Genomic DNA, 12,071 nt, shown 5'->3' on the forward strand with positions numbered 1-12,071 from the left:
GGGAGCAGCTACTTCTCTCTACTTCCGTCTAACACTTGCTGAAGAAAGGATAATTCCATGAAAAATACAATGCTAGTTATTTGTCAAAACATTGGAGGAGGGATGGATTTGTCAAAGAATGTTTATAGCCAATTATTAAAAAAAAAAAAAAAATCAGAACCCTGACTTTAAATTACAAAAACTTATAAAATTTTGCTTTCAATTGTTCAATTCTTCTAAATTATACTATCTCTATTTCACTAACATGTTACTAGAATAACAAGAATTTTTAACAATAAATAAAAACTGCTAATACAAGCAGGGGACATTTAGTTGAGCAAACTGTGGTACATTGACTAAAATTAAATTAATATTTAATAATACATTCGGCGCAAACAAAAAATCTGTTAATAAATCTCTTTCACTAAATAAAACACTTGAATGATTTTCATTCATAATTAGTAAAGAAGCAGTAAAAGAAAAAAAATATAAAAAAATTGAAAATTTGTGGAATTATTATGTAATATTTGTTTAATTATTTGCACACAAAATATTAACTTATGTACACTTGTGTACAAAAGTTTTAAAAACCAGTTATGTAAAAATTCTGAGCTAATAAATAATTGAAATTTAAGGAATAATAAAAATATAGGAAAAGAGAAAAAAATGAAATAAAGGAAAAAATAAATCAAGAATTAATAAAAACGTTTTTAACTAAAAAAGAAATCTAGTTATTCTAGTCAATTGAACGAAGTTAATTGATAAAAAATGGACCAAAAATAAAGTCGTTCTAAAACAAAATAATAATTATCATCAATAAACATAGCAAACTAATTTTGGGGAAAAATGATATAGTATATAAATGACATCGTATAATCAGCAATTTTTCTGAATGCATGCAAAAAAATACTGATTTATTATTGTAAGGTACACAGATTGTGATGAATAATTAATGAAATGTTAACTAGATGTAAAAGTGAAAATGAAATAAAAAAAGTTTTTTGTTTTTTCACTAAAAGTTTTTGACAACCCACTCTGGTAAATGTGATGGATGTAAATACCAAAAAAAAAAGAAAAAAGAAGAATATATAGGTTTCGTGACCGTAAATTATTAAACTTAGGATTCAAGATTGGCGAGGAATCGGTCAAATATGTTAAAACAACTCGTCTTTTTGCCAATGTTTCGACAAATATATTGTCTTCTTCAGGGATATAACAAATACAAAACAATTTAAAGTGTCAGTAACATAGAAAATCATAAATCAGTAATGATTTTCTATGTTACTGACTCTGTAAATTGTTTTGTATTTGTTATACCCAGGCCCTGAAGAAGACACTATACATTTGTCGAAAAGTTGGCAAAAAAAGGAGTTGTTTTATTTTACCGATTCCTCGCCAAACTTGAATCGTAAACTTGAGGGTCGTTTGAAAAGTCCGTGCAAAAATGAAAACTACTTAATTTTTTGGGGTAAACCTTTTTTATTTTTCAACATAGTCTCCTTTTAGGCTTATACACTTCGTCCAACGCTGCTCTAGTTTGTTGATACCTTCCGAATAATAGGATTTGTCCAAGTCTGAAAAATAGCCATTCGTTTCTGCAATCACCTTCTCGTTTGAATAAAATCTTTTTCCCGCCAGCCATTTCTTCATATTGGGGAACAAATAGTAGTCCGAGGGAGCCAAGTCTGGAGTATAGGGGGGATGTGAAACGAGTTGGAACCCTATTTCCATTAATTTTGCGACCACAACTGCTGTGAGGTGTGAGCTGGTGCGTTGTCGTGATGGAAAAGGACTTTTTTGTGGGCCAATCGTGGGCGTTTTACTTACAGCTCGGTTTTCAAACGGTCCAATAACGATGAATAATATGCACCTGTAATAGTTTTACCCTTTTCCAGATAGTCGATGAGGATTATTCCTTGCGAATCCCAAAAGACAGTCGCCATAATCTTTCCGTATGTTACTGACTCTGTTAATTGTTTTGTATTTGTTATACCCAGGCCCTGAAGAAGACACTATATATTTGTCGAAAAGTTGGCAAAAAGAGGAGTTGTTTTATTTTACCGATTCCTCGCCAATCTTGAATCCTAAGTTTAACCAAAAAAAAAAAGTATTACAAATAAAAAAATGGATATTCTATTGGCCATAGAATAGTCCGAAGGAATTGGTGGTGGCTAAAAATTAGCCAATCTCTTAGAATTTAATGGTATATATCTTTCTAAAAATTGCCACATTAATGTAAGTTTCGAATCAAACGTGAATTCAAATAAAATGCTTGAAACTTGAATTTATTAAAGTGCAATAAAATAAATGAATTTAACTCCATCAAAATTCGTATTTGTACCAAACTTTGGCAACAGAAGAAATAAACAATCCTCCCAATAAAAAGACTGGTATTAGATATAAGACAAACGGGAGTCCAGAAAGAAAATGAGTATGAATTAAGTTTAACACAAAATGAAAGTAACATTAGACTAACTAACTAACACTTGAATGTTATTGATTTTAAACTTCTTTTTTTTAACCAAAGAAATTGTTATTTAAACAACAGAATAAATTATTTATGATTATTTTATAAATTGTCAGTGAAATCATTTAAAATTGGAATTATTTATGTAAGTACATTTTATTATCTTTATTTTATTATTTCTTTGTTTTTGTTTAGGAGCGGGTGCGTAAACTAAGACATCTACAATTATACAAAATTTTACAATAATTTAAAATTTTGTGCAAAATATTCAAAAAGTTTTGTTAAAAAATTTGTTATTAATTAAAAAAAAATGAATAAATGGAATATATAACTACTCATGCTTGGTTATTTTTTGGGGGTGAGGGTGATTAATTATTGAAAAAGAAAAATGTACACACCTTCCACAACTACTACTTTCTGCACTCGATGTATCTCCATCACCATCGCCAGCTTTCTCTTCTTGTTCTTCACTCATCTTATCGCCTGGTTCTTCTTCTATGGGCGGCGGTGAACAGGGTACCTGCAAATGTAAGCAACTTGCTTAGATAAAGAAGAATATAGTTATTCTAACTGCGGCAGGAACTGAGAAAAAAAAAACTCTAGCTTTAAATTTGTGTATTTACTGAATGAACTAAAGGTGGGCAGAAGAGCTGTTACTTTGTCTTGTACTATTATGCATTAAGCTTTAAGACCAAAAACGGCTACTCATTAACAAAATGCTGACTTGTTTATTTTCACAAGAACATAGAGTGCTCTAGTATTCAGAGACCTGGTATTCTGGTACCAACTTACTTGTTGTTCTTCAGTAGCATCTGCTCTGGTCAAACTGTACAAAGAAGAGCCACTTTCAAACGAACTGGCACCTTGTCCAGCCTGTGATGTTTCACCATCGGTTGCTTGTCGCCTACCACTTCCATCAGAATTGTTTTCAGTTGCTGTGGCATAGTCGTCCGTGGTTGATGCTTCAGACATATCAGTATTAGTTCTACCAGAATCTGATCTTGTAAACGCTTCTGTTAACATAACTATAACTGAAATAGTTGCAAAAGTAATGAAATATAAATAAAATATGTATTCATAGTAATAAAACTAATAAGTGTAAAGCAAAAGTAGGCACTTTGTTTAACATAATTAAAAAAATAAATAAGTGTACTAGTGACTCTCAATTAAGACAAAATTTAAGATATACAGGTAAATACCATTACTGCTTAGCGTTGCAGAAGATGAATGGTGCTGTTCTGACTCAGGTGTCCGAGTACCAGGACTTCGTTTCTTCAATTTAGGAAGAGGCGATAACGGCCTTTCTGTTCTCCTAAAAAAGTGATACTAAAATTTTCAAATGATATTATTCAGGTGATACTAAAATTTGTCAAACATTTCCCTCAACCTAACTTTTTAAGTCATATTTTAACCATGATTGTACAGTTTGTAATAATGGCTCTCACGAGCAAATCTATTCGCCATCTTTGCCAAAATACCATTAATTGAAATTTTCCATATAAAAGTTATAAATCAATTTGTTTTCAATGACTACACAAAGTTTAACACAGAAATCGTAAGAGCTGTATTCGAGATAATCTCAAAATTCTGAAAGAACTAAAAGTGAATGAATAATCAGCTGTTGACTGCTTCAAATTTAAAAATTTATTCCAATATTTGATTTGTATTAATACTGTACAGATGGTAAGTGAGGAGAATGTAGAGAAATGACACTTTAGAGTGATCCTAACTACACTCAGAAATGCTCTTAATCAAGTTTTCATAGAAACATGTTACAAATGAAAGTTGTAGAATTTAAAACTTATTTGTGGTGTCCCCTGATGTCGCCTAAGCGAAATATTAAATTGATCAAACAAATCGGAAATCATGCACCCACATTCACAGAGAACAAAAAAAGGAGAGAGAGACCAAGTTGTAAAAAACAATTTTAGAGGAACGCCAAACGGATATATCCATTGAAAACTTAGAATCGAAAGATCTGCACAATCACTTTCTTATGAGAAGTAAGAGAAAGTGGAAAATCAAAGGAAGTATTAAAATTTATCCAAAGAGAAAGAAAATATCTTTTACAAAAAAATTTGCTAATTACTATTAATGGCAATGCTTCAAGTACCTTTCTCTATTTACTGTAATAACCTTGTAAACATCCTCCGGGATTCTTTCTTGTGTGGGGGCAGTGAGATTTACAGTTGGAATTTGAGGAGGCGCCGCAGATTTTTCAACTTTTGGCTTTAAAGTTGATTCCTGAGTAATTACAGCGACCTGGAATAAATGATAAAAAGTTTGTTAGTTTTCCCAAGAGCATATTACATATTCAAAAAGTAAAAATCTGAATTACTCAATACTGAGAATCACAACAAATGTTCTAAATCTTCAGATGGGATAAGCAAGTCCTTAGTTTGACCAATAGTAAAATATTCTTTCAATTTTCTACCATAAAATTATGGGTGAGCCCCTGTATATAATATATAAATTACAGTGCGTTCAACGATCTATTAGCCGAAGAGATAACTATACTCAGAATAAAATTTATACTATTCAAAACTTCTAGTTCTAGCAAATCAGTCTTTAAATATTTTGTTTTACATTCTTCTATAATTTGTATACCTTTTCAAGAAGATTAAATGGTGTTTAAAAGTCGAAATGATTATTAATAAGAAATGTACTACAAGAAGTAGTCTTACAGACTAAAACAATTGAAAATGTTCCTTAACTTATAAAAAAAAAACAAAACAGTGTTGTAACTTCGAAAATAGTCTTTGATCACATTTATTTGACTTATTAATCATGACTAAACTAAGAATTGTGACTTGCAACGATGGCAACATGAGCGAATATTTTTAAAAAATCTAAAATTATATTATATTAATATTTGCTTAACTATTGTTTGGCAAATCGTTTATTGTGCGTAAGCATAATCCAGAGCAAGAAAATCTCATTGTAGATGGCCTAGGTATTGATGTTAGCTGTGTTGTTTTTAATCTCTGGATGAGAAACAACAGTTTCAGTCAATCACGAAAGATTGTTCAGGAACCAAAAGAAGCAGAAAATATCGAAAAAACAGAACTACCACCTTAAGTAGTTATTTAGTATCATAAACGAAATAATTCATGCTTAACTTACAGATTCTGGTTCAGTTTCTTCAATATCCAAAGCGTCTGTATCCATGCTGGATCTCTGTTGATGTTGCATCATTAGTAGATGTTTTCTTCGAGTTGTCGGCGTCATTGAATTAAGAGCTGCATTAGGTGTCAAAGAAGAACTTAAATCTGAACAACTCATTCCCGTACCACCGCCATTGTTGTCTGAGTCTGCATGTAGTACCTGAAAGAAAATTTTCAGATTGAACAATTTTATTTAATTGATTCAAATTTTGTTTGAATGAAGAATTTAAAAAAGTTAACTCGCTACAGAGAAACGCATGCAAATGTTATATTGTCCTTCAGGGCTCTAACGTAATAAGTCACAATTACTTTAATAGAAAAGTACAGAGGTAAAAACTACACTAAAACCAATAGATTGCACTTAATATCTAATTAAGTGATTATCTAATTAATCCGACAGAATAATTTACTTTTAACGTCATTAACAAGTTCAAACATCAAAGTCAACTTGGATGGTTGCCCGCATCTTTCGATAAATATGGAAGTGAACGACAAAATTACATTTACATTCTATTGATTATACAGGAAAATAGATTAAGTAATTACACTTGCAGATAACTTGAACTGAAAAGAATTTCTTGTGGATTGAGGAGGGGTATTTAATGTGATTAGAACAAAAATGCAGGAAATGTTCTGTTTGCGAGTAGAGAAGTTTACAAAAGAAATATCATAATAAAATCTGGCAGATAGAAGAGACATGATTAGATGTTTCCTTTAAGATTCTGCAGACAACAAACATCGTCTATAGAACTAGTTCAGAACAGCCTTCATAGAAAACCTGTAGATCTCGCAAAATGTACTAATCATTATAAAACTATATTCAAGACTTTTCAGGGATAATAATGGTTAGAAGGGCCAACATTTTAGTAGATTTTCCAACCCAAACGACGTTATGGATACGGGCAACTATCAATCACTCTGCGAGTATTTGTGGAACCTTTCAGTGAACTAGATGCCTTAAAAGAAGCGATATCCTTATTTTATTCTTACCGTCATTTGTGATTCATTCCAAATACCATCGCTATGATCTTTAGTATTGAGCGAATCACACGATGCGAACGGTGATAAAGGAGTTGCTGCAGTTAGGAGACTTTTCTGTTCCGCCACTTCGCCACCACTTTCCTCAGATCCACTTCTCTTTCTAAACAAATCTCTGTATATCAGATTCTCGTGAAATTCTTCCTCTTGAGAATCTGCAGAAATCTAAAAAGAAACGGATGGCACTAAATAATTAGTTTAAATTCTATGGCTAAATGCCTAAAGATAGAATGTAGAAAATTTTAAAATGATTCCTTAGTGAGTACTGACCAACTTTCTTGGTGGTTCTAATTGGACTGATAACCGTGGTTCTTCAGGTTCTTCCTGCGTACTCTTTGCAGAAGCTAATTCCCCATCAGATTGGGTACACGGTTCTGTTTCCTCTGGTTTACCTTTTCCTTCTAGTATTTCACCGTCGGATAATGTTTTTGCTAGACGTTTTCTGCTACGCTTTTCAAGCGGTTCAAAATTTATAAAAATTTCCTTAGGACTAGTAGGCAAATATGGAGATCTAGAGAAAAACGAAAGAAGGAAATTTGAGAGAGAAACAATAATAATAATGAACGTAAGAACGTTCTTGAAGGCTTAACTGATCACCTGGGCTCTTCAGACTGTGTTCTCTGTAACGGTTCGTGTAGTTCTGTAGGCTGAAGTGGCGGTGGTGCCCCTAATGCGAATTTTCCTACTTCAGAAAAACTTTTCATTAATTTCCTATTGTTATTCAATTTATCACCATTTGTTTGGGCACCCTGAGAAACCATTCTCACCTGAAATTAACGGTGTTTTAGTCTCTTGAATTGTATACATGTCACTAAATTTTTGGAAGATTTAAGATAGTCCAAAAGACTACAATAAAATTTTTAAAAAAACAAGAAACCCTCGAATGATACAAAAAAATTTATATTCAAAATGTTGAATTCAACATTTCGCTTCAAAACGTTGGTTTCTCCTAACTGAAGGTTTTAATTTTGAAAGTCAGTTATTTATATAATATTCGTAGCAAGAATTGTGAAAGGTTTTTCGTCCTGGTTACTATTGGAGGTGTGAATTATTTTCAAACGACACTGCCAAAATAGCCTTTACAGTATTTGACAAAAAAATAATGTTGGAAAGCATAAAAAGGTGTTGGAAGGGTAGACGAGCGAGTAATAATAGGGTTCCTGAAATAATTTGAAGTGTAATAAAGGCTTCCACTATTCCCGACATCATTTCAAATGAAATGCCGTTTCAACTGGGGTAATTTGGTACATGAAGTGGTTAGTTAGGTGCTACTTTTATTATGAAACAAATTCTACCTATTTTATTCTGTAGGGTTCAACCAAAAAAAATGAAATTGCTTCATTTAGTAGAAAGAATCCTATTGTTTCCAAATTCATGAAATGAACATCACAAAATTACTTCAGGTAAATAGACGGACTCTCATCTTAGATCTACTTTGTTTAACCTACTCTAGAAGCAAATGAAATCAGTAAAATGCAGTTTATCAAGTGACATATTTGAAAATGGTCAATATTTATAAATAATCATAAAAAAATCGGCGAATCACAAATTGGATGATTAACAAAATGATTAAATTATTTTTGTTTACCCTCTTATCTGACTAACCCCGACCGTTCTCGAAAATTCTATTATTTAATTTTCAAGAGGTTGAGAAAATGCCTGGTTTTTCAAATAATAAAAAATGGAAAATAATCGAAACTTAGTTCTGTAACACCGAACTCATTTCAACAGACAATTTGGTATTGTAATCTTAATTGTGTAGCCCTTATGAACAGAGCATTAACTAAGTAAAATTTTCCACAAAACCAAGAACTGTTTTCCATTTCATTACAAGCACTTAAGTCCTCGCTTCCAAAACAGTAACATTACTATTTCTGTCACATTACCTTGTACTACTAGCTCTGTCCACTCTCCAATGAACAAAAAAATCCTACGAGAAAGTTTATGAAAAATTCAAGGTCCAAAAGATAATACAAGATGTATATCAGATTCACAAAAACACCAATCGTTACAAGCAAACTTCAAACACAACTTCAAGAACACAGTTCATTGAAGAAGAATTCATCCAGAAATTTAACATCGCCTTCTAAGGCTCTAGATTCTACTCTGATTTAAGAACGTAGGAAAACAAATTGACATGATTTGATTGTCTAAAATTTATCCATCTAATTCTCAAATGATATCTCCCTAAGAAGGATCCCAATTACCTACCATTAACTAATAATCTTTAAGATGAAAACAAAATAATTAGGATGTATTTGCTTACCCTTTGCACTGTTCTAGGACTTAAAGAAAGATAGTTAGGTGGCAAAGGCTTTCTTCCCAAACAAACTTCAGTTTGGGTGGCTTGCGTTTTCATTGGAGTCCTCTTTGGCTTTTCTGAAAATATTGTATACTTATATTTATTATAGGACACTTCTCATACTTCACATATAGACACAGTAAGTGGAATTTATTTTCAGTAAAAACAAAAGAAAATAAATTGTTACCCATAACTATAACTTTAGGAGTTTCTGTCGACTTTTTACCATCTATCAGTCTTTCTTGACTGCAAGACGTTATACAACTGCCACTTCCAAAACTAACTGAATCTTCGAAAGATTGCATGGTATGTGATCTAGCGAAACTAACATGTTTTGGTCTGGAAAAAATTTAATGAAATTAAGCATTCTGAAAAAAATTCTAGTGTTCCTTATTGAAAAGCTTTGATCTTGCTAAGATGATATTTCTATTAGAATTATTATATTTAAGTAAAGACTTTCCAAAAATCCGGATATTTCATACATTTGCAGAAGAATCTAATTTACGCCATCCAATCTCATGCTTTTTACTCAAATGATAAGACTTGCCTACGCTGCCTCCAGAGAATATTTACCTATGAGGTAATGTGGGGATGGTAGGCGGGGGTGGCGGAGGCGGCAGTATGTGAGGATGTGCTGGACAAGGTTCATGCCGCCCTAACAGATATTCACTGCTGTAACTAAGGTATCTTCTAGGATAGCCGTCGTAATCCCTAAGTGGCCTGGCTCGCTCCTGTAACATCCACATCTGCAACTATATTATTTATGACTATGTTTGTTTTTATGTAACTTTTTTAATAAGCGAGCCTTTAGATTATTCTGCAAAACTTTACTCTGGAAGTAAATAACAACAATGTTCCTAATTTTGAATTTTATTAAATTGAAAATAAGTCTCGAAATATATATGTTTTTTATTTAATAAACAAAATTTAAATGGAAGAAGGATTTGAAAATTGACACGATAAAAGGAAGTGTGCAGCCTACACTCTTCCTACAAAGGTTACGCTATCGTGGTTACAATCAGATGAAGCAATGACGGCCTGTTACCGCTGCCTACTCGATTTATTTAAAATTATGCGGTTTTTATAAATTTGGTTTGCTGTTTGACTCCATCCTGGTCTTAATTGAGATATCTTACTTTTGTTACGCCCTATAGTTTTATATATGTAGTGTTGATTTGTTTCAATATATTTAAAGGCGCCAACCAATAAAAAGGTACTACTTTTAAATTAATAAAGAAAGGGCTTTTTTGATAAAAGGTAAGATTCTTTCATATTTAGATTCTCAAAATGTGTTCTATTTTCATTTTTAAAGATATGTTTTTCTAACGCATTAAGAAAAGATGCTTTTGTTTTGCTCTGAGGCTAATATTGTATAGTTACCATTCGACAAGGCTCTTCATCTTCTGGAAACCACGCATACGGATCGTGGTAGTACTTAGCCGGTCTAGGCGGCGGAGGATAGGCCGGATGTATAGGCGGATATGGAGGAGCCCAGCGCGGCGGCGGAAATGGCGCGTATTCAGCCGCCGGACGTCTCACTAAATCGGCTAAATTTTCATCCGAAGGCACACGTCGACGAACACACACTGTCAACAGGCTGGGACTACGAGAACTGCACGATGAATCCTTAAATTATAAAAAAATCATTTCAATTTTATAACACCATGATTTCAAAACAATCTACAAAATTCAATGAGTTCTTTTTTTTTTTTTATGAATAATAAAGGAAATCGGCCAAATTACCTGATAGGAAGATAGACAGCCAAACAATCCCGAATTATTATCCTCTAAGCCTAAGAGCTGTCGATCGTTTATACAATATTGCTCCCTTATATCTTGTTTAGAATACAGTGGAGTGCCGCCTCTCTTAACGCGAGCTGTCTGCTTTCTGCGCCCCATGATCTCGTCTTCTGATTCGTACGAGGTCGGCTCCACCACCTGTATGTCTGCCTGGAAGTACGATAGAATAATATATATATATTTATATATATATATATATATAAAACATTTTTGTTTTTTAAGGGAAGGTTTTTATTTTGATTTATTCTTGCAAATAACTATTTTCAAGGTAAGTGTACCTCTACTGCAGATATTTTCCAGAGCAAAAATGTTCTTCTTCCCAGAAATAATCCTCCATTTCTACTATGGCAATACGTAAAGACCGACGTATCCAATATCGTATTAAAACATTCGTTCATTATGGCAACTGGCTCACAAGAAACTCAAAATCAAATGCAAATGGATAACCTTTCTAACTCCATGAAACCATAATCCTTACTGATCAACGAGTTCGCTAAGCTAGATCTTTATCTAGATAACCGACTCAGTTGAAACCACTCAATATTGAAAAGACACGAACTAAACAGACGATACGAATTTCCCTTTACGACCGACATTCCAACCATTCAACATAAAACAAAAGACTTATTCATTTGACAGTCATTCAACTACTACGTGAAATTTAGCGTTAAACAAAGCATTCCAATTTCTACCGTTTCCAATCATGCCAGTCTAAAGTCCTTCGCAAAATAGCTAATACACTCTACCTACAACGTTTCTAATTTAACCGTAAACAACGACCTCAACATTCCTTTGTCCTCCAGTGAACGATTGTCTTGTTTCATCATATGCCTAGATAATTCCCCCAGAAGATTAAAACTGGCTGGTTTACGGATTCTGCAGCTCCTCTATCAGTTGAAATAAATTAAAATAACAAGGGACTTCAGCTTTATTTATCATGTTATTACTGCGTCTAACAATATTAACAATTTAAAAGTAACAATATTAACCAGAATTACGTACCCAACTACGTTTTCAACAACTGGCTACATGTTTAATCTACAGATGAATTAATGTTTTATTTACCTGAATGGAGACATCATTGAGAGTTTGGGTTGCCCGTGGGGGAGCCTCTCTCGTGTTTCGACCTCCTAGAACAAATAAATAATAATTTTATTTAGCAGAGAGAGAGAAAAAAGAAATTCAATTATAAGATGGAGTAAAGATTGACACTACAGCTTTCATTGCTCAGACTTCCTGCTGAATAGAATAAATAGAAGTTTCCTTTATTACTTTCTCCAAACATTATTTACCACTTTCTTCTTATCAACACCTTCCTGGT

The 12,071-nt window shown here is 32.7% G+C and overlaps 1 protein-coding gene across 23 annotated transcripts in view; it reads right to left on the reverse strand.

Moving 5' to 3' along the window:
• Window positions 1-12,071, reverse strand: part of LOC141451657 (uncharacterized) — a 618,152-nt gene that overhangs the window by 22,615 nt on the left and 583,466 nt on the right. For 20 of the 23 annotated variants that reach the window (XM_074123121.1, XM_074123122.1, XM_074123123.1 and 17 more), the window contains 14 exons: window positions 11,816-11,880; window positions 10,694-10,900; window positions 10,331-10,576; window positions 9,524-9,696; window positions 9,138-9,289; window positions 8,915-9,027; window positions 7,246-7,415; window positions 6,919-7,159; window positions 6,601-6,813; window positions 5,570-5,770; window positions 4,560-4,708; window positions 3,646-3,758; window positions 3,239-3,477; window positions 2,845-2,966 (listed from right to left, as the gene is read on the reverse strand). In XM_074123121.1, coding sequence (XP_073979222.1) covers window positions 2,845-2,966; window positions 3,239-3,477; window positions 3,646-3,758; window positions 4,560-4,708; window positions 5,570-5,770; window positions 6,601-6,813; window positions 6,919-7,159; window positions 7,246-7,415; window positions 8,915-9,027; window positions 9,138-9,289; window positions 9,524-9,696; window positions 10,331-10,576; window positions 10,694-10,900; window positions 11,816-11,880 — 2,404 coding nt within the window. The remainder of the gene's footprint in view (window positions 1-2,844; window positions 2,967-3,238; window positions 3,478-3,645; window positions 3,759-4,559; window positions 4,709-5,569; window positions 5,771-6,600; window positions 6,814-6,918; window positions 7,160-7,245; window positions 7,416-8,914; window positions 9,028-9,137; window positions 9,290-9,523; window positions 9,697-10,330; window positions 10,577-10,693; window positions 10,901-11,815; window positions 11,881-12,071) is intronic. The other 3 variants (XM_074123128.1, XM_074123126.1, XM_074123125.1) reach the window with 2 other exon arrangements.

This window comes from Rhodnius prolixus, unplaced genomic scaffold, assembly GCF_049639745.1.
Source record: "Rhodnius prolixus isolate KJV_2025 unplaced genomic scaffold, Rpr scaffold_14, whole genome shotgun sequence".
Taxonomy (NCBI): Eukaryota; Metazoa; Arthropoda; class Insecta; order Hemiptera; family Reduviidae; genus Rhodnius; species Rhodnius prolixus.